The following is a 19,031-nucleotide window of genomic DNA, read 5'->3' on the forward strand; positions in this document are numbered from 1 at the left end:
GTTCTGCCTTACAACTTCATGACACATGCCCCATTTTTGCCTTAATAAAAAAAAGGTTACTGTAGTTTTTCTATAATATTCATTATTTTTAAAATGTTTGTTATGATGCCTTCTACTTGATCTCTCCTCTGGCACATATAAATGCTTCTTTTTTTGTTTTTTTTTACTACCACAGTTTGGCAATCCTTTTCTCTTTTTAATGTTTCCTTTACATAACTGGGGAATCCCATGCAGAGACAGTGATGCTGATCATGTAACATGCTTGTGGATTTTGTGGTTTCTCCAGCCCTGCATTCAGGCTGCCAGGAACCTTTTGCAGATACATTTTTACTGAGCACTATACACGTCAGTAGGAAGGACTGTTTAAGGGGCCACGAAATTTTCTGTGGGCAATCTCACAAGAGCATCCATTGGGCATGATTCAAAGTTTTACAGATAGGTGTCTCCGGATACCTCCTGACCAAGGCATGTTCCTTGGCCTTCCATGTGCTCTCCTTTTTATTTTCTTATATTCTGTTGTGTATTTCCTACTTGTTTCCTTCCTCTTTCCCATTCTCCCTCCTCCCATTTCAACTATGTCTGCATGAGAAATTTCAGCTGGCTTACCTCAGCCGTTTGGTGTGTGCACTCTAGCTGACATACCTATACATCCCCAAATGCTTAGTTTTGATGCAACTGATAAGGACAACTCTATATTTTGAGTGTTTTCTTCCTGGCGGTGGGGGGAGCTGTAGAAGGCAGAAAATAAGTTACCCCCACAAAAAACAGTGATTATAAGATGAACCCTGTCCACACCAGAAGCACTTTGCCAGGTGCATAACACACCACTATATCCTGTCACTGACTTGCTCTTTCCCTGACCCATTTAACCCCATTTCCAGCCCCATTCATTCAAACAGTCAGGTTGCCTTCATTCTGCCTTGAAGTGTGAAGGTGGAGGAGCATGCACTTAGGCATGGCTGTCAGTAGCTCCTGGGAAAGGCTTCACGAACAGGGTGAGCTTCAAGAGAGCTTCAGCCCAGATGGGGTTTTGAGCATCTCGTGGAAAATCACTAGCCAGGATCTCCCCCGAACTCCCGAACTCAGAGACACACAACACACATGGGCGTGCACAGGAACATTTATTGAACGTACCAAATGTATGAAGAAAGGGAGATGCAGTTCCTGCTGTAAAGGATCTGTAACGCACACGTGTGGACAACATCTCGGGGAAGGGGTGAAACCTGCCAACAGCCGCCCTTTTCTCCTCAGAGCTCCTGCTTGCCTCCCCCACACCCCCACCCCGCCCCGCGCTTCGCTGCATCCAGGAAAGCCACAGCTCTCGTTTCATAGTCTTCCCGTGTCGAAAACAAGAAACTGCGCTGAACCTGGCAGCACGAGGGGAAAAAGTAAAATAAAGCTGAGGGACGTTACCCCTTCTTCCCTTGACTCAAGGCAAAAAACGGAGGGAAAAACGCGGCTCCGGGCGCAGGGACCACCCCTGTTGGGGGGGGGAGGCTCCCGCGGCCGGGCTCGCCCCAACGGCCGCGCGGGCCGGGCGGGAGAAGGGAGGTGGCGGCGCCGCTCCCCTCCCCCCAGGCAGCCCCTCGCGGGCGGGCGATGGCGGTGGCCAGACCCCAGCCGCCGCTCTCCCGCCCCCGACCGGGGCCGCGGGGCCGGCCCAGCCCGCGGCGGGTCCAGGAGCACCCCGGGGCGTCCGGCCAGCCTTTCCCGCGGCGGCAGTCTCGCATGCGCGGGCGGGTGGGGGAAGGAAGCGGGAGGGCACCAAATTCAAATCGCTGCTGAGGAGGGAGGGGAGAAAGCTGGGGGAAGGAGGCAGCCGGAGGGGAGTGGAGTGGTGGAGGAGGGAGGAAAGGAGGGAGGAGGAGAGAGTGGGAGGGGAGTGTGGAAGACTCTAAGGGAACGCGGCAGAGGCCAGGAGAGGAGGCACGGCGGACAGCGGGGAAGGCAGAGGTGTCAGGGAAAGGACAGGGCGGCTTCGGGCACCCACGGCCGCAGCGCGGGGCAGCCACCCCGGCCCGCCCGCCGCGCTCCGCCCGCCCTCCCGCCGGCACCATGGTGGACAGGGGCCCCTTGCTGACCTCGGCCATCATCTTCTACCTGTCCATCGGGGCGGCGATCTTCGAGGTGCTGGAGGAGCCGCACTGGCGCTCGGCTACCGACGACTACAAACGGCAGAAGACGGAGCTGCTCAAGCAGTTCCCTTGCCTGGGCCAAGAGGGGCTGGACAAGATCCTGCAGGTACAACGGGCGCGGCAGGGGCTGGGGCCGGGGGGAGCCGGGCGGCGGCAGCAGGTGCTGCCGGGCGCCCCGGAGCGGAAGATACCGCGGCTTTGGGCGGGCGGAGTGCTGCCGGGCTGGAAAGCCAGTCGGCTCCCCGGGAAAAGCCGGCCGTAGCCGCGTCCTCACAAAGCCTGGTGCCTAAAAACTGTCCCTCGAGCGGGAGCGCGGGGAAGGCTCTTAATCATTCCTAGCTGCTTAATGATAGAGTGATTAAATGGGTCCGCGTTTCTTTCTCTCTCCTCCCCCCAGTGATAATGGAGCTCAGGGTTGATTTCGGTTTTAGCTGGCTGGTCCTGGGGGCTGAAGGCGTGTACGCACGGAGTACGCTCCCTCAAGCCCGTCTGCTTCTAAACCCGGTAGCCGTGAATGCAGCTCTTGTTTTAGCACCCAGGGTGTTTTCTCCTGCCTCAATGGATGTTGTGTTATGAGGAAGGGAACGTGAAGCCAAGCGTCTTGATCCTCTTCTGTTTGGTCTGATTTCCTTTCCTTCCCCTCTTCTTTGTTTTTTTTTTCCTCTTTCCCCGTACTGAATACTCTCGTTGTGAGGAAAACGTGTCTGGGGGTCCGAGTGCGGGTCCCGGAGGTCAGTCGGGGTAACTGGGGGGAAGGCTGGACGCCTCGGACGGAGGGATGCTTGCAACTCTTGCGCTGTTCTTCTTGCTTTAGGAGAATGACTTCTTTCCAAGCCATGAGTTGATAATCGTCCTGATAAATTGCTCGTCTGGCAGAATGCCTCTTCAAAACTAATTATTAATCAATAGTATGTATTAAATCATAGAGCAGTATAAACTTGGTTAGTGCCTTTTTATGGAAGTGGTATCCATTAAAACATGGTGGCAGGCAATGGTGAACCATGAAAAATAGGCTGCCCAAATATGTGGGGCTCCAGTGGTGAGAATGAGTCATTTGGGACTTTATTTCAGAAATGTTTATATTGACTAGATCTTCTGGTCATTGTGTTTTGGCTTTTTTTTATTATTTTATTTTTAAATTCACTAAAAGTCTACTAAAATGCTAATATACAGAAGACTGGGAAAATGGTTGATTAGTTCTATTGGTGTAATCTATACTGTGCAAGCCTAGAAGTGGATATGGTTCTTGGTCCTAAAAGTTTGTGGTTTAAATTCTCTTTCTTCAGTTGGTGGCTGCTTTCTGTCTGCTTCAGATAGCAGAGCTTTCTGGCAGCAGTGTCCATATTATTACCATCTTAGTACCCTATTAAATGTGTTTGTGGTATACAGTGGAACGGGTGGGTGGAGGCTTCAAACTTTAAAGGGATGTTGGAAAATGAAAGACATGCTATGTTTTTTGAGTATACTTTTGCTGTTCAGGAATCTCAACTGAAATCTTATTCAAGGTTATATCCCAAACCTGTCTTAACATCCTCAAGAAAAACACCCATATTTGGATTGGGATGCATGTTAAGCCTGGCATGCTTAACTTGCTGCAGACATAATGCAGAATCTAGAATCTGGCTCAATTTAGGATGAAATTCATGTTGGTATGAGGGAATCATTAATTGTTCTGGGTTTTTTTTCCCCCCATGATACTTATCACAGTTAATCCTGAAGTGGCAGAAAGATCTTTCTTAAAATACAAAATTACTGTGAAAAAATTATTGGACAGTTCATTAGAATGGACTGTGTGATAGAGCAACACTGTAGAATGGGGATGGGTGCAGAAGCAGTGAGGAGAAAAAAAATGGCATAAGGCGAACTATGGCCAGATCAAAATACTTCGTTTGAGTATCTCTCCACAGCACAACGTGGAAGGCCCTCCTTCTTCAGTGTGTGTTAGCTCCTGGTGATATTCTCATATTCATGTGATTTCAGTTTTACCTCTGTACTACTTCTCATCATACCTTAACTTTCCATGTCCAGTCTTGCTGGTCTGATGATCCTTCATAGATATTCTGCTGTCATTGTAAGCTCAGGTTAGCTAAAATGTTAAGTCTTATCTTGCTCTTATTTCACTCTTACTGGTAACTGGAAACTTCGCTGCTTGCTTTCTTCCAGACTTGTAGTTTTGTTCCTGTTTTTGCTCAACTTCTATGTGAGAAGTGATGATAAGAACAGGAGTGGCATTTCTTACAGAGGAGGATGGCAGGGTGAAATCTAGCATAGCTGAAGCTAACTGAGGTGTGTGTGGGATTCATGTAAGGACATCAGGATTTCATCACAAGTAAGCTGTAAAGTATACCAGAAATAGTCTTTGTAGTTGTTCTTTTTCAACCACTACCCGTGCTGCTTCTGTTGGGTTCTGCTGAATCTTTAAAACATTACTAACACCTGTTCTCTTTCAGCAAATCCTGATCATCCTGTTCTCATATCAAACCTCCAAATTTATTATCTTACAATAGATCCAGAATATTATTGATTTGAATACGTGCATTCCCCCCCCACCCCATTTTGTCCCTTTGAGCCTCTTCCTCTAGCCTCTTCCATGGACTCCCTGAACTTGTTCTTGACATTTTTCATGATTTGACTCATTTGTCTGCTCTTGTCTCTGTTTTTTAAATGGCCTTCAGTCTTCATCTTAGAGCCTTTTCTCTCGCTCTGCTTGTGGTCCCCACTGACACTCATGTGACTTTACAGAGCTGCATTGAGCTTTACTATTACTTCACTGATATTCTTTTTAATATCCCTATTTAAAACACAGTAGAACATAAAGTTTTTCAACAAATACCACCAACTATAGAATTTGAAATGGTTGTTAGTAAAATGAAAGAATGCCAATGAATGTTCAAATTGAACTAACAATGACCATTTTGTTTCCAGAAGCAGCCTGAAAGGTGACAAGGACTGACTTATTCAGAGACTGATCTCTCTGCTGCCCTTGTTTCCCCACCCAGGTTAGCTTGTGTGTTCATATGAGCCTAATGCTAGCTGTAAGTGCAATGGAAACTCTGTGTGGAATGGCTACAAAGTTAGATCTGTAGTGTGATCTTAACCACTTAAAAAGACAAGTAGGTTATCAGCACAGATTCTCAATTCACATACAGACTAGTATCTCTGTACCAACAGTTCAAGTGATTATTAAGTTGGCTGTGTTAGGTCAAATACTGTCTAAAGTTTATATTCTGTAATAAAGGTTTCACAACACATTACAGTAGAAATACACTGCAATAAATGTTTATCGAAATTGTGTTTAACATACTTTCAGAAAACTCAAGCTGAGTATTGTAGGATATGCTAAAAAGAAAGCCTTTCTACCCAATCCTAACTGAGAAATGCCTAAAAATAAGCTTGTTTGAAAAGAGCTTTTAGAAGTCTTTTATGTGAAGAATCCACTTGGTTTTGATTTTTGTAAGTACCATATCACTTATCATAACTATAAGAGGTAAAGAAAGTACTTAAACTCTTCTTGGAGAAATGCTACGTAGACCCTGATTTTAAAGGTGACTCACTCTGGACAGTATATAGGCTGGTCGCTGCCTGACCACACTCTTCTGGGTAAAGCTGATTGCTCGAATGAAAATGTGGCTGAGATGCTTCACATGACAATTTATGTAGGCCTCCAAAGACACTCACCACAACCATGTATTGACACAAGGGACTGTGTAATCTCTCCTCACTATGTACAATTACCTTGGAATAGGAATGTCTCATAACATATCTGGAATATCTGCAAAAATAAACATTTTTAATAATGATGTAACTGTGCCATATTTATTGGCATTGTAGAATCTTAAAAGTAGTGTAAGACCTCTGTCTGTTGATAAAAAGCCTATGGCCTGTTCATAAAAGTCTATGGCTTGTCCTTACCACTTGCTGCTGTGGCCTGAAGTCCTGGGACTCTTTTGGAAGGGGGAGAAGGCAGAGACCTGCAGTGATGACACCTTTGCCTACCCTGCTGTAGGAATGAATTTTGGAGACTGAAGCAAATGCAAGGCAATTTAGTAATTTCCCTCTTCTCTAGTTCCTTACTTTTACTCTTTATTGCTCCATCCTGATTGTGAAACATCAGCTTAATGATAAAGGAGCTATTCATGCAAGGAGGAACCTTCTTGACCCTCATGTCGCTATTCACGTGAGCAAAGGTTTGTCAACACCAGGCCACATCTTATTTACTGGGAAATCTCTTTTTACTGGCCTGCCACAGTCATAAAAAAATTAAATGCTTCCCATTAATAAACATCAAGGCTGGTGACAAAAAAGGGAAGAATTTGAAGACGAGTGAAAATGGTTACTTTCAAAACAGAGCAATAAAATGAAAAGAGAAACTGCTGGCTCCCTTTAGGAGAAGCAGTCAAACGTACTGAGTATGAGAACAAATAATTGAGGTCTTTATTTGAAAAGCATGCAAGACTCTAAACAGGCCTGAGAGATAACTTTAGAAACCTAAATGTTTAGACTTAAAGCCCAGTGCTGTGAACAAACATTTAGAAGACTTTTAAGGAGAGCTTCTACTGGGATATACATCACACACAGGACATTTATGCTAAAGGAAATAAGTCAAGTGGCTTAATATAGTTTCTCTTCTCCCCTCTGTGTTTTTAAAGCCAGGATGTCTTCTCCACTCACAAATACCAACAGGTGCATTTACAGTATTTTGGTTTGTGTTTGAGGATGCTGAAGTTTGTTTCTAGATTTGTTTATTCTTGGAGTTTGTCAGTTTTATTGTGAAACTTTAAAAATACTTTCTGATTCTGAGCGCTGTTTCCCACAATGCTTTACTTCCAAGCTTCTATCCCAAGGTTTAAATCTGTGTGCAATACTCTTGACCGAGTCTGCAAACTATAGTTTTCTTAAAAACTTGAGCTAGGTTTTAAATGCTTTTTGTTAGTTTTATGTTTAATAAAGAGATTATGGCTTTTGCTTACTCTTTGTAGAGTGATTTGTTTTCCAACGTAAAGTTAATATGGGCATATCTTTCATAATCTTTCCCTTCCCCTGTGTTCTTCAGGACGTGCATAAATGAGATTCTAGCCTACTAGGGTTTGGTTGGTTGGTCCTTAACTACCTGATCCCTTCCATCTAAGGTACTGAAGGTGGGGGAAACAAATAGGAGACTGAATCACTTAGTTGGAATGATCTGTACCTTTCAAGATTATGACTTTTGCATAGGCTGAACAAAGTAAAGTTAAGCGGCTACCGGACAAGGACAAGTGACTGCCAGTGGAAATTCTTTAACTGCAAAGTTGTTAACAACTACATCTAATACCCCTTGTATAAAAACTTGACAGTGCAAATTAAGGCTTATACCTGAGAAATAGGTATTGCTAAATTTTCCAAATGTATATCTCTAATTATGCACCCTCTAAGTTCAGCAGGGATGAACTGAGATGAAAATGTAGGACCACTGTCCACAGTTCTCTGTGGCATCTCAAACTATGAGTTATGAATATTGCCACTGCAGCATTAGGAGAAGAAAATTGAGGACAGGCAGTGCTACGTTACTCCACAGCTTTTCTCTGGGTGTTTCTACATGCAAAATCAAGTTTAAGCAGTCATGCTTTTCTGTTGTGTGGTGTGGTTTTTTTTTTCTCCCCTCTTTTTCGCTGTTTAACCATTAAATTGTTTAAACGTTGTTGGAACATAGTTAAACAAAGCTGATAGTGCATACACTGCAACTCTCTCTGCTGATGGAGCAATAGCAATCGATCAGAAGTTATAATTTTCCTGCTATGGGCTTTTCCTTTTTCCTGCTATGGACTTAATCCTTGAGTGCTTGTAGTATGTTGTCCTTTCGTTACTTTAGGACAGAATATTTATATTACCTGATGTGTTACCTTCTGCTACTAGGCGTGTTTTCTGGCAAGCTCTGCTCTAGAGACCATGGCATGCAAGAAGATTTGCAGGTTATGAACAGCTTGTTGTCCTAAAAGATCTTGTAACTTCTGCTTTGGTTCATGCTGTATATATAGTTATTGCAAGATACCTTCTGTAGCCAGTGAAGATAGAGTGTAATGATGACTTTGTACAGATTTCCTTTTTTAAAACAAATTGTTCTTTTTGCTATTTAGTGCTAATTAAACAAAATGAATTGTTTTGCTTTTCTCTGAATGCTGTTGACCTTCAGAGCAATCACATTTCATTGAGGTACTGCAAGTAGATGTCAACATAGTAACATACAACCAGAAATAAGCTGGGTTGCAAGTGGCAGTCAATAGTCTGATTAACAGGGGAGCAAGTGAGAATTCTTTCAAAGTTTGGTGCTGTAGACCTGCTGATCACAGTGTCTGTATTTGCAGGGCTTTTATTTTGTGCTGACTCTTGTATGATCCCATGGATTGAATACCTATGAGCAAGTAGTTAAATTTCTTCATGGAGTATGTCTTTAGGTTTTGGTTAGTCCAAAATAAGTTCAGCTCATAAGCTTCGAGTCTGCTCTGAGTATGAAACAAAACATGGTAACAGGACAACTGGAAGGGTTGCACTCTTCATCTAAATTAAAATCTCACTGTGGTCACACCTGAGGCTCTCTATGGTGCTACAGACATCCTCAGGAGAGCCACACTTAGAAGCAGATTGAACCCTTAAAATATGGCATGCAATACACACTGCATTTTTACTAGCTTTATTGAAGGGATGGCCTAGGCTTGAAGGCATAACCGTCTTCCTTTATTTGCTGTCTTCCTTCTGATTCAGGTTCCTCAACAGCACTGCTGGTTCTAGTGTTACTAGATCTTTTCTTTAAAACACCAAGTTCTTTAGCAGGGAACTTCAGACTGGCAGTTTGTTTTCTGTGTCCACCCATCTTATTTTATTATGTCTTTATATTAGAGTTCTTAGATATTACTGTGTTAGTTATGTACTTCTCAACATTTTAATTGTTGGCAGAAGAGATCTCTCCTAGGCATGCCTTGCCCTAGGAGCTCTATTTACAGTCAAATCAGTAAGGAAGTTATAATTTCTTTTTTTTTTCCCCCCATCGTATTGTGTGAACTCTAGTGGATCAAATGCACCCTTAGGTGCAAAGCAGCTTCTGAAATGTTTTAAACTCAAACCTTGTACACTGTTTTCTTAAGAGAAAGAAAAATGAGTGATGAAAAGGGAGTAGGAAACTAATAATAGGTTGTATATCATAGCCTCTGTTGAATCTGAAATCAAGTTCCTTCTCTAACAATATGTGTATCTGTAGTGTTTCTTGTGATGGACCTGTTTTTTTAACCCCTGTTGTGGGATCAATTGCTACAGATTAGCCTATCTGTAGGACTGTGTTTCTGCCTTAATGAAATGGTAGACACAGACTGTGATTGAGCAAACTGGCAAATACTAATTTGACTTTGTTCTGTGCTGGCATCTTACAAATATTGTGTAAGCGGGTTCCAACTGCTGAGAAAGAAAACCCAGACCTGTGTGTCTCTTTGAGGTTGCAACAGGTGCAAAAAAAGTCCCAGTTGAACCTATCACAGGTCTCTGAACTCTGATCCTTCTTAACAACAAAGATGTCAGCTTTTTAACATTAACTTGGACTCCAAAGTAAGTCATAAGATTGTCGGATGATGGCAGCTAAAGAGTGATAGCTAATGGAACTTGAAAATAATTCTGCAAAGGGTTGTGAAGGTCCTGAGGTAGAAAGCATAGTCAGATATGATACAGTATTTTTGGTGGCTTGGCTAAAATATCAAATTAATCAGTGATGACTTCTGTGCATGCCCTCCAAGCGCTGATATTGCGGCCCTTCTTTTCTACTCCCAATCTAATCCAAGGGAGTAAAAAAAGGTTTGGAGGAACAGTTGCATGCCTAAGAATCATGTGTGGTCCCTTGCTAAAGAAACAGCAACTGGAAGTATGTTTGTTCTGGCTTACAAGGAAAGTGAGGCTGATGAGTATCCTCCAGGCACCAAAGAAATAGGGGAGGTGTTTGGAGGCAAGCAGCTGTATAAAGAGAAGGGGTCTAATGAAACTCACTGGTGGTACTGACTTCTTCCTTGGCTTCTACTGCGTCAGTCTGGCTGGAGCCCTCATCCTACTATGTGCTCAGCTGTTACAGTTGCTGCTAACCAGCTTCACAGACTGTAATGCAAATATGTTAAAATCAAGTTAAATAGTTGAACTATGATAACTTGCCAGTTAAGTTAGAATTTCAATCTTCAGGCCTGTGTATGTGGCGTGTACATGACTGCAGAATGACAGAGGGCAGCTCTGTAATTAATACTTGCCTTGTTGGCACAAGGTTTTTTGAAGGGCGCTGGAGTTTATGCTTAGAAAATCGCTCTTTCTTGTTGGTATCAATGCACTCTGAAAGCTTTTCACCTGTGTCACTATCAATTTACCCTTTTAAAATAATACTTGCATGTTTCCAACTGATTTTTTTTTTTTTTTTTTTACAACTTTTGGGGCAGAAGGCAAGAGAAAGGAGAGGAAGGATGAAAAACATTGAAGTTTCTTCTGTTGTAGCAGCAAAACCAGTTGCTAATTTTGTTGTGTCTCTATGTGATTTGTTTACAGTAATACTAGATTTTCAAGGTAGTGTCTTAGCTGGATTGTGACTGTAGGATAACTGCGCTTTTTCATGAACTTGCTATGTAGTCTCTGCAAGGTCCTAAAGCTGTCAGCTTGATTAATGAAGGGAGCATAGATGTCTTTATCTTACATTTAAGAAAAGTAAAATATAATTCACACTCTGAGAGTGCCTTGGCTTTATTTGCATGTGTTTTAAGAATGCTTGCTCAGTTCTGCTACAATTAGACAGTTGGTTATTTGGACAGATGTCCCCACAGCTGTCTGCTTCTTGTTGTTGTTTCCTAGCAGAGAAACATTGCAATAAAGTAGTTTCACGCTAGGCATTGACTAGGTGCTTTCAGCTGAATTCTGTGCATCTTAGGAAAACAGTCTCACTTATTTGAGGTAACTGCAGCTTTTCTGTGGTTTTGACGACTCTGAGCATCTTGCATGTTGAGCAGCTTTTAAGCTAGTGGGTTCTCTACTTAGCAATGTGCAAGTGCTTCCTCTGTCTCAGCTTCTAAGAAGATAATAGATGCCTGCTGAACGTTTAGAGATATCAGTTGCAGGAAATCCAGGTTAGGAAGGAAAAGAGTGTAACAAACAGAAGGCAGCAACTACAGTGCTTCTGCCAGCTAATTCTTCTTCCCTTTAATACAGTAGCAAGAAGATATCAAAGTGGCTTTCATACATCCTCAGGGATGGGACAGTTGAGAAGTGACAGGGCACAGAGCCTGTTAATTACCTGCCACATGTCAATGCTGTACATTACTCTTTGCTTTCAACTTGTCTTATGTTAGATGCTTAGGAGTGACCTGCAAATATATGGGAAACTATGAATCTGGAAGTGTGCACTGTTTGGTAGTCTTAAAATTGTAAGATTTTCTCAGTTGACTAAACTTGATATTTCACTTAAAACACTTTCTACATGATATATTCAATGACTTGTTTACCATTGTTTTTTATCCCGGAGCTAAATGTGATAGGGGACTGAAAAGATTATTGAAGTATCTGCTCTGCTTTTTGTCAGTTATTGATTGGAAGCTCTCTTGGGAAGAAAGGCCTTTATGTGCACTTAGTAATGCAGTGCTGAATATAATAGAATAGCAGAAGATTGTGTTCCAGTGTGCAGGTTGTATGTGTGTGGGTTTTTTAATGTTATACTATTCCTGCAAAAATGGGGTTTGTGTGTATGCTGACACAACTGTGTTTAAGAAATATTTTAATGCATAGGCAGCGCTTACCAGCAAACTGATGCTATGACCAGTCTAATTCACTCACCCAGCAGAAGAAACAAGATAGACTAGGCAAGTTCTGCTATTTCAGGTCTGAGACTGTCTAGATCAGACTGTTTTCCAGTGTGCTTATCTTAGTAACTGATCACACTTCTTTCTATCCTGCCATAATTGTGCTGGCAGATCTCTGTATCTATATTTGAAAACATTTGTCCAGACCAGCCTCCTCTCCTTCCTCAGTCCTCCTCAAAGATCAGTCTTGAGCTAATCTAGTGTTGAAGGGATTTATAGTAAGTAACATAACAAAATTTTGTCTCAGGTTAAGCCCTGGATAAAGCTAAATACATAGTAACAGGAATCTCAAAGCAGATAGTATTTCTGTGGCAGACTTCTCCCCCTTGTTCCTCCTCTTAACATAAACCCATCACCTTGCTATTCATACAAAGCATCCCGTCCATGTTGACACTGGAAGCCTGCCTTGCCTTGCCTCCTCCTCCTGCTGTCTGATGGACCGATACAGGGAGAGAGACTAGCATGGTTGAGGTTATGTAAAGTTTTTGGTTGACCCTGGAAACTTTGTTGTTTGTTTGGCTTAACAAGGTGCGTTAGTAAAGGTTCTACCCCAAAGAGTTAATAGCTAACAGTATGACCCTGTTTTGCTCCTGTTCTGTAGTTCAAATGTTTACTTGCTTAAAAATGTTGTTACACTTGGTACTCTGCTCCACCCAAGTCTGATCACTTTCAGTTTTGTTTCATTGATTTGATGCTGTTGGGACAAATAAGATTTTCATTCTAGCATGTGTAAGCTCACTGAACTGTCAAGACAAGTAACAGTTGTTTTACCAGGATGTGCTTGCTTCTTTTTTTTTTTTTTAAACTTGTTTCTCCTTAAGATAGGTAGTTAAATAGGAAATGAGATGGGTGATGCTACTAGCACGCTTGGGCAGCAGCTTCTAGTTTGTCTTCAGAGAAGCAAGACCTTTAATGTATTGAAACTTGGTGATGAAATACAAAACTGCTTGTGAAACCAAAAATCTATAACATTTTGGTCCTAGCTACTAAGAAACGAATTCCAAAGTTTTTAAGGTGTTCTAACAAAGTGACTTTCTGTACATTTCTTAATCTGAAGCATGTGTTTATGCATGGATATGGGAGAGAGCATAATATGCTTCTTAATGCAATGATACTTTATGCTGCAATTCATTCACTAAGTTGAAAAGCTTATTTAGGCCTCTGTAAGCAAAGTTGTCAAGCTTGGATCACCTGTGTTTTGGCTTGTCCTTATGAACTATTCCTATACATGGAAAGCATGGGGGGCAGGGGGGAAGCTTCATTTTAAACTCAGCTTCCTCTTTTACTTCCCCTGTATAGTATCAAGGCTTTTCTGTCTAAGTGTTCCAGTTTATACTATTTTATGGGTGGGTGAAAATCTGCAAAGATTAACTAGATTGCTGAGTTGCTGCTCCAGGTCTTGAGGCCTTGTTTGAATAAGGGGGTTGGGGGGGGAAATTGCAACACTTTGAAGATGTGGTCCAACCCCTCCCCATCTAGTAAATTAATCTCAGTAAACTGTTTTTATTGATACTAGGATTGTTTGGGTTTAATTTAAATCTACTTAAATCAATTGCAGCTAAACTGAAATATATTATTTTGGAAACTTAGACTGCTGCATGTGTTAGCATCTGCTTATGCAATCAGTACCAGCTCTGTTGCAATAGTCTCATGTAAACACTGGTTCTAACCCTGCCTAACATAGGTCACCAGCTGGTGTGAGGGCTTGATTAAACTCTTGACTCTTCTGCTTCCACTTTTTTATCTCTAAAGTGGGGACAACAGCATTTTTCAAAGCCCTTTTAAAGGGGAGTTGGCTACAATAGTCACCATGTATGTATTCAGATAGAAAGGAAGCCTAATCTGCTATTATAGATTATTCCAACGTCTTAATTTCAGCTGGTGTAACCTAAAAGTTGTTGAAATACTTTTTTTTTTTTCTGCAACTATGGAAATGTGTATTATAGGCAAATTGGCACAGAAGCCCTCAAAATTATCTGTATTAATGAAAGCTATGAAATCATCTGATAGATTTTATTTCTGAATGAGAGTAATTGGAGACCAAAGAAAAGTTGGGACACTCAGCATCTGCAGAACAGCTGCAGTTCTCATGCAGCAGTAACCTTTAGTTAATTTGTCTTCAAAACATGTCTATGTGGAACTTGGGAAAGTGAAAAGGAAACAGTTCTATAATTGCATTAATCGCAAGAGGAAGGGAATGCTGGTAAAGCACTGAATATGCTTTTCATCAAAATAGTTTATTAACTAGTTCGTTAAAGTGGAATCTAGTCCTGAAACTAATAGGGGAAAAAATCCATATCAACTGTTAAATTTTATACTCATGATCTGTCAAAGAAGCCAGCTGCCTTTTCAAAACTGTTGGTGTTTACATCTATTGCATATAAGTGGAAAGGAGAAATAATTTTAAGCAGCATTAGTTCATTCAAGCACAGGATCTGCAAATATCACAAATAGGTGAGCTTCAGCGTTCAATTCTGCAATGACAAAAGTTTCAGTTAACTAATTTGCTGAATTATGAGTTTTACTTATTATTTAACTCTGCAGAAAGCCACAAAAAGGAAATAACCTTGTTGATCTCTTTCCATTAATATTCCTCACATTGTTTGTCCTATGAATTATGACTTATAGGAAAATTAACTGTCCATGCTATACATCATACACAAGCAAGTCTTAAACAGTGCATGCTGTAAAAATATTGACATGCCTCCAAGAGGTTAATATCCCTACAAAATAGAATGTTTTTCCAGAGGAAACAGTAACACCTATTTGTCCTGCAGAATGGAAGTAGAGCTCCATTTGTTCAAATGATATTTTTTTTTAATTTTTTATTTTAATGAGATCTTACCACCTAAGTCTCTCTTGACTTCATGTTTCATCCTAAAATAGAAACTATTCCAAAACTTGGGGGTTTATTGGAGAATTAATTCATTCTCTCATTATGATTGTTTACCTTTAGTTGTCTTTTTCACACATCTGGGCTGGCAGGTCACTAATAAAGCATGCTGTTAGCTAGTTATGGCAAAGGGAGGGTTAGCAGCAGGATAGCAAGGGTTGGTAGTGAGGAGAAACTTAATCATTCAACTGTAATGGTTCAATTTGCCTCACACCCCACCCCCACGCCCCCCCCCCCCCCCAAAAAAAAAAAATAATCACCTTGTAGCAGCTTACGACTACTTGATTTCTGATCAAACAGCGGCTTTAAGTTCTTCTGTGCTTTCTCTTAGGGGCTTGATTACATGATTGATTTCATTTCTAAGAATGAAAACTGCTGATGTAGCCACAAGAAAGTTCATTATTACACACTTAAGGTACAGAAACAGCAATAAATATTTCCAAAGACCTGACTACTCACAGTTTTCCTGTCAAGTCACATGAGCAATGCTGGCTTGGCCTCAACTTGCCTTGGTAAGGAAAAAGGGGCACGTGCTTATGTCCAACCTTGTTTGGGCTGAACATCCTTTTGTGGCCTTATTCTTGAATTTACTGCGTGCAAACTGAAGCCTCAGACTTGAGGCATTCCATTCAGTAGAGGTAGTTTGGGAAAGCAATGGGGAGTTTCCATGAGGATGGAGAAAAAGTCAAAATGCAGAACTTATTGCAGACTATGAAATCAATAAGCGTTATCCAAATACTGGCTGGGCAGAGTACAACAGGTTTCCGCAAACATGTGTACACAATGTGAGGACTTTTTAGAAAACACTTATGTGTCTTTTGACCGAAAATTTCTCAAACTGCCTATTTTAAAAATACTGTTTTGTAAAATAGAGGTTTATGATGGAAAGCTGAAAGGATAAATGTAATTCTTGCTTTGCTTTTTACAAAACAAAAGAACAAAGACCTATCCTTCTTCACCCCCCTGCCCCCAGCTGTGTAGTGTTTCTGCTGCAATCCTTGATTAGTGTTCTGTTTCTGTTATCAGCTGGAATATTTTCATATAATACTTGCTTAATTCGAAGAGGATAGCTCTTGTTATGTCTGTAGCTGTAGATGTAACAGCCATCTGTAAACCTTCAGTAGAACAGCACTTTGTATAAGGAGTGCAAATTATCGTTACAAAATCACTATTCTTGACTAGTACTTCTCTTAAATGTGGCCTTAAGATGAGGCTTCACAAAATCAGTAGGGCAGTGTGTCCACTTTGTAGAACTACGAGTGTACTCAGTAAAGGAAATTACATGTATTTTATGATGCTTGAGCCTTATTGAAAGACCTTTTAAAACTCTTGTTAGAAGTCTGCCAGGAAAAAAATATAAATCAAGCTGGTGCTGCAAAAGTTTTGGTGTTCTATTTATCAGTACAGTTGATCCTTTCCAAGTAATTTGTTTTACTCTTTAGCATTTACCTCTTTCCAACCCTGCATCATGTCAATCCTTGAGGAAGAACTCATGCATGCCTTTGAATGGTGCCACAGAAAATGGTGAAATTGTTTACTCTTTCTCACAACTTCTGTCTGAAGAACTCCTCTCTTACTGAGACGATTTTACTGTAGGACAATAATATGCTCCCCAATGCACTGTAATTGTAAGAAGGATTTCAGATCCAAAATCTTACCTGTAAGGCCATGTTGTAGAAATATTTACATTAAACTAAACCAATCATTGTTAAGCTGGATCTTGGTTTAGACAGGGAGGTTCATCTACACTACTATGCTGAATGCTTTGATTAAAAACTATTGCATAGGTTGAGAACCTGTTTAAATTTACAGGTTAATTTCACTCATGCTCAGTTTTTTTTGTTTTGTTCTTATACCAACACTGGGTTTTGTTTGTGGTCTTGCATTGTAGTTTCTGATGTAGTACAGAAGAAAGCAATGCTATCCCCACTCAGCTTTTATTTTTGCAGTACAAATTGCTTTGGCTGACTCATAATAGTCTCCTCATTCTTCTAGCCCTTGTCTTACCTCTGTTCCCATTTCTTGAAGGTGAATGACCAGAACTGTAGAAATCGTGCCAGCTAAGTTTCACCAGTGCCTTGCAGAATGACAGCAAGACATCAGGAAAGGGATTTCAAGCATCTAGCTGTTCCTTGAAGTTCTTCCCCTTTTGTTTTTATTGATGTGCTTCTGTTGTTGGGATGCCTAAGCAGTATGCCTGGACTGATGAGATGTAATGAAAAAAATGTATTCCCCTTGCCTTTACTGCTGTAGGTTATGATAGTGTTTTTATGTCAGAGAGTGGGAAAGGAGAAGCAGAATAAATTGCATTGGGTGACTAGGACATCTTAAAGCTGACTTTAAAAATACCCAATTTTTGAAACATGATTCTTCATTAAGATACATTATCCTTGAAACTAAAGCAGTAATGATTTAATGTACAATTGGCCAAGACTGTCTGCAGGCCTCTCAAATCAGCTGAGCAATAAATGTTTGAAAAAGGTGTTTATATGTTGAAGGTATGTCAAAGTCTATAGTATCACCAGATTTACAGGGTGCCCAGGTACATGGGTAGTACAAATGAAAGGTCTGGTGCCATCCTTGCTAATGACTGAAATGATGCCAGTAAATGACTCTAAAAGATACAGCCAGTGTGCCAGCTGATTGCTCTGTCACTAGTTTTTTTTAAGTTTACAGCACTGCTGGGCCTTATCACAACCCATGTGCTTACCTGTATAATACCTTATCTTCTCTAAATAAAATTGATGACAAAACCTATATTGCTTTCAAGGGCAATAAGATCCAATTTCAAGATACAGAAGTTCTGGAACTTTGCTCTTACTTCAGGTTAATTAAAGGAGAGATTCAGTTCATAGCATAGACTAAAGGAGGAAATTACAGAAACTAAGATAAATTTTAAGCTGTGTTTTGCTAGTCTGCTCTCTCCAGTAGAAGGATATAATTCTGCTAAGTCAAATGGTTTTCCAGTGGTTCTCTTCCACAGGCAGGCATTTTCTGTTGTTAAATCAACACCCTTTCCTGGAACTACTGTTTTTCTATTAATTTTCAGATACTGCAGAAGTTGGGAAGCTAGGAGGGTTAAGTGGTACACTTGTTCCCTGTGCACTTGTTTGTCCCACAGGAGATGATCCTCTTATCATGTCAATGGTGATTATTTCCCAGGATATTTTCCATTAACTTTAAAACTCCCAGCCCTTGTTCTCCATGCCAAGGAACCAAAAAAAAAAAAAAAAAGCACTTGCATGATGTCCTCAGGCAAGCTTTCTCAATTAGGTTTATTACTCAGCTGTAACTTTCCATGCAAAACTCAAAAATACCAATACATTTTGTGAAGCTTGTGTTCACCCTGGTGGGAATGAAGAGGTGATGGTGCTAGTTGCCAGTGCTGATTGAGCAGGTCATCTTGCAGTACATTACAGCAATACTAAGACTCTTTATCCAAGTAGAAGCAACCCTAAGGACTTGCTGTAGGTAGAGTACAATTTGTTGTAGTGATCAGCATTTAAATCTATGTGAACTACTAAAAAGGTCAGCACATGAATGTCTGGTTTTAACTTGGGGGGGGGGGAGCGGGCAGAGAGAGAAGAATATTCAGTATATCTAATGCTGGCACTGTAGAAATGCCCAAGGTATTTATCCTCACTTCTTCTGTATCCTGTTTCATCCTGCTCATGCTTTGTCTAATTTTGATCATCTTTCCAAGCAGGGAATAGCTGTCACAATTATTTACCTTCTCTATTTCCAAGCAATAACGTGGAATTAATTTGACTGTAGACTCACAAATTGTTTCCACTGGACTGTGTCCTGAGGCCTCCAGACTCATAAATATTAGCCACAATTAAATTTTTATGAGTCTTACAGGTTGAAGCAAGTACAAAGATGGTTCTTTACATCTCCTCTAAATTCATGATTTATTGCATGGCCTTCAGATAACAAGCTAAAACCAGGGTAGAGCATGTCTTCTAATTTTGCATGTAAAAACTTTTTCCCCCCTTTTTGTCTCTGACTGATTAGAGCTATTTCTGGGTAGTAAATTGAGATTATGCTTGAAGAGCATTATTTGTTCTACCCAATATGGATTAATTAACCGATTGCCTTTCTAAAAGATCACTTAATCTGGTTAAATTGTAATCAAAAAACAAGGAAACAAATGAGCAC

At 40.9% G+C, this 19,031-nt stretch overlaps 1 protein-coding gene across 1 annotated transcript in view; it reads left to right on the plus strand.

Moving 5' to 3' along the window:
* The first annotated feature begins 1,935 nt into the window (after positions 1–1,935).
* KCNK5 (potassium two pore domain channel subfamily K member 5) overlaps positions 1,936–19,031 on the plus strand; it is a 36,612-nt gene continuing 19,516 nt past the window's right edge. Inside the window, exon 1 of the mRNA XM_075042933.1 lies at positions 1,936–2,241. Coding sequence (XP_074899034.1) covers positions 2,056–2,241 — 186 coding nt within the window. The 5' untranslated portion in view covers positions 1,936–2,055. The remainder of the gene's footprint in view (positions 2,242–19,031) is intronic.

This window comes from Buteo buteo, chromosome 12 (genome assembly GCF_964188355.1).
Source record: "Buteo buteo chromosome 12, bButBut1.hap1.1, whole genome shotgun sequence".
Classification (NCBI taxonomy): domain Eukaryota; kingdom Metazoa; phylum Chordata; class Aves; order Accipitriformes; family Accipitridae; genus Buteo; species Buteo buteo.